The sequence below is a fragment of the Vanessa atalanta genome, chromosome 27 (genome assembly GCF_905147765.1).
Source record: "Vanessa atalanta chromosome 27, ilVanAtal1.2, whole genome shotgun sequence".
NCBI classification, from domain to species: domain Eukaryota; kingdom Metazoa; phylum Arthropoda; class Insecta; order Lepidoptera; family Nymphalidae; genus Vanessa; species Vanessa atalanta.
This window is the reverse complement of record NC_061897.1, coordinates 84,301-86,429: the sequence shown is the minus strand read 5'-3', so window position 1 is coordinate 86,429 and position 2,129 is coordinate 84,301. Positions and strand designations below refer to the sequence as shown.

Below are 2,129 nucleotides of genomic sequence, written 5' to 3'. Positions count from 1 at the left end.
AAATTTATTTCACGGGTAATTTATTCTAAGTGGCAACATTAATTACGTTTCGTTTTTGACGAACAATGTTAAGAGCATTGCGTATTTTCCTTTAATAGACTGCATACTCTTGGCGCATACATTAGTTGCAACGGACATAAAAAAGAATATTATTTGCATTGGTATAATATTATAAAATATATTTTTTACATATTTCTCGTATATTGATCGTTTTTTTACATATAACAGATTACGTACGTTGACATCTTCAACACAATAAGACTTAAGTTGAATCTTAAACTCTCGTAATTTGGAACGCCACTTTATTTACATTTTTCACAGTGAAGAATAATACGGGAAAAATCAGTAAAAAACATGGCAGCAGGCATACCAAAATCCCAAATTTTATCGCTTTACAAAGCACTTATGAAAGAAACTAATAAATTTAAAAATTACAACTTCAGGTAAATTATGAAATAAATTACATAACCTTAAAATATTTTTTAACATTTTATACAATTGTAATCAATATTTAAACTGTAATATTTTAGATGCTATGCTTTAAGGAGAGTAAGAGATGCTTTCCAGGCAAACAAATCATTATCAGACCCAAAATTAATTAAGAAAGAATTTCAATACGGTAAACAGAATCTAGAAATTATCAAACGTCAGGTAATGTTATATGTTTTTTTAACAGAAATAAACTTTTTTTTTATAAAACTGCTTTCACATCCATGTGTTTTATTATTATTTTTGTTCGTAGACCAACTGTCTTAGCAGCTAATAATATATGCTTCAATTTAAGTTTACTTGTAGGTAGAGTACCAATAGGGCACTACCAGTCACCCCAGTAGTGCATTGTGTAATTGTGCTTATTTGTGCAAGCGCCATTTACCCATAAGTTATTCTACTTCACACTTGACTTAGTATTTTAAATTTTGTGGTAAAGTAACTACTGAGTTTCTTGGATGTTCTTAGTAGAATTTACATTCCGAGAGACATTTGGTGATAGCTTTATGTTTAATACAGATCTGTAAAATGCTACATGCCTCTCAAAGCCTATATAAGCCTACTTGAAATAAGTATATTTTGATTTGATTTGACATATCTGAAAATTGGTAAATTTTGGAGTGTACTAAATTATAGTCCCTGCAGTGTGTATTGTTGTGTGCATAAAAAGGAAAATATCTTCAGAAATGTTGTAGGAGGAATTATAGAAGTCTAAGGTTTTAATTTTTAATAAGATCTACTCCATATCTTAGGTATATATAATAGATCCAGCTCTCCTTAAAAATATGTAATTGCTTTACAAGATCCTATTGTATATGACTACATGAATCTTATTAATTTCAGGTGGTAATCGGTGACATGTACAGAACTGAGAAACTTGTAATTGAGAATATACATTAGACATCAATGGTACGAGATAGAAGACCCTACGAATTGAATTACATTACATCTCATTAGTACTGTGATAGTGACCAGATATTATATAACAACATTGTTGTAATAAAGAACAAACATATTTGCAGTTACTCCGCTTAACAATTAATTAGTTCGTTATTTTTATTCTTCATAGAACTAAACTTTATATTGCTTAATGACTTTGCAGATAAATAATGTGTGAAATTCCACAATATCTTTATAAATTTAAAAGTACAATGATTTATTTTTAATTCTGGTATTATTGCTATTTCCATTACATACAAATCCATATAAAATAAATAATAGTATATTCATATATCAAAATGTTGCTTAGTGATAAATTTTTGGCATTCTATTATTTTCTTTGCATTATTACATTCAATAAAAAAAAAAACACTTGTCAAATCTTAATGGCTAGGTTTTTATATAGTATCAAATTAAATAAATGTAAAACAAACCACCACATATACTTGAAGCGCTTGTTAAATGCAACATTAGAAAACTATATTTTATAGTTTTGAGTAAGTAGATATATTGTTTTATACACTGCCTTTAATAATTTAGCAGAGAATAGTTCATAGAATTTAAATATTAATATACAAAGCTAGTTGTCACAATTACATCCATGAACAATATGACATAACTATGTTATTATTTCTAGTCTTCCTTTGTTTTCATTATAAAAGATACATATATGACAGTTATAGTATTCACATCATTACAAA

The 2,129-nt window shown here is 27.4% G+C and overlaps 1 protein-coding gene across 1 annotated transcript; it reads left to right on the top strand.

Moving 5' to 3' along the window:
- Positions 1-264: 264 nt before the first annotated feature.
- Positions 265-1,527, top strand: LOC125074239 (LYR motif-containing protein 4B). Its single transcript, XM_047685516.1, has 3 exons — positions 265-443; positions 531-651; positions 1,333-1,527. The coding sequence occupies exons 1-3, from the start codon at positions 355-357 to the stop codon at positions 1,387-1,389; spliced, it is 267 nt and encodes an 88-aa protein (XP_047541472.1). The 5' UTR covers positions 265-354; the 3' UTR covers positions 1,390-1,527.
- The last annotated feature ends 602 nt before the right edge of the window (positions 1,528-2,129 follow it).

Bases quoted from the DNA above. Each gene is read 5' to 3' on its own strand.
- LOC125074239 (XM_047685516.1), top strand. From the start codon at position 355: ATGGCAGCAGGCATACCAAAATCCCAAATTTTATCGCTTTACAAAGCA. The intron at 444-530 runs GTAAATTATGAA...GTAATATTTTAG, and splicing joins TTTAAAAATTACAACTTCAG to ATGCTATGCTTTAAGGAGAG. The intron at 652-1,332 runs GTAATGTTATAT...TATTAATTTCAG, and splicing joins TAGAAATTATCAAACGTCAG to GTGGTAATCGGTGACATGTA.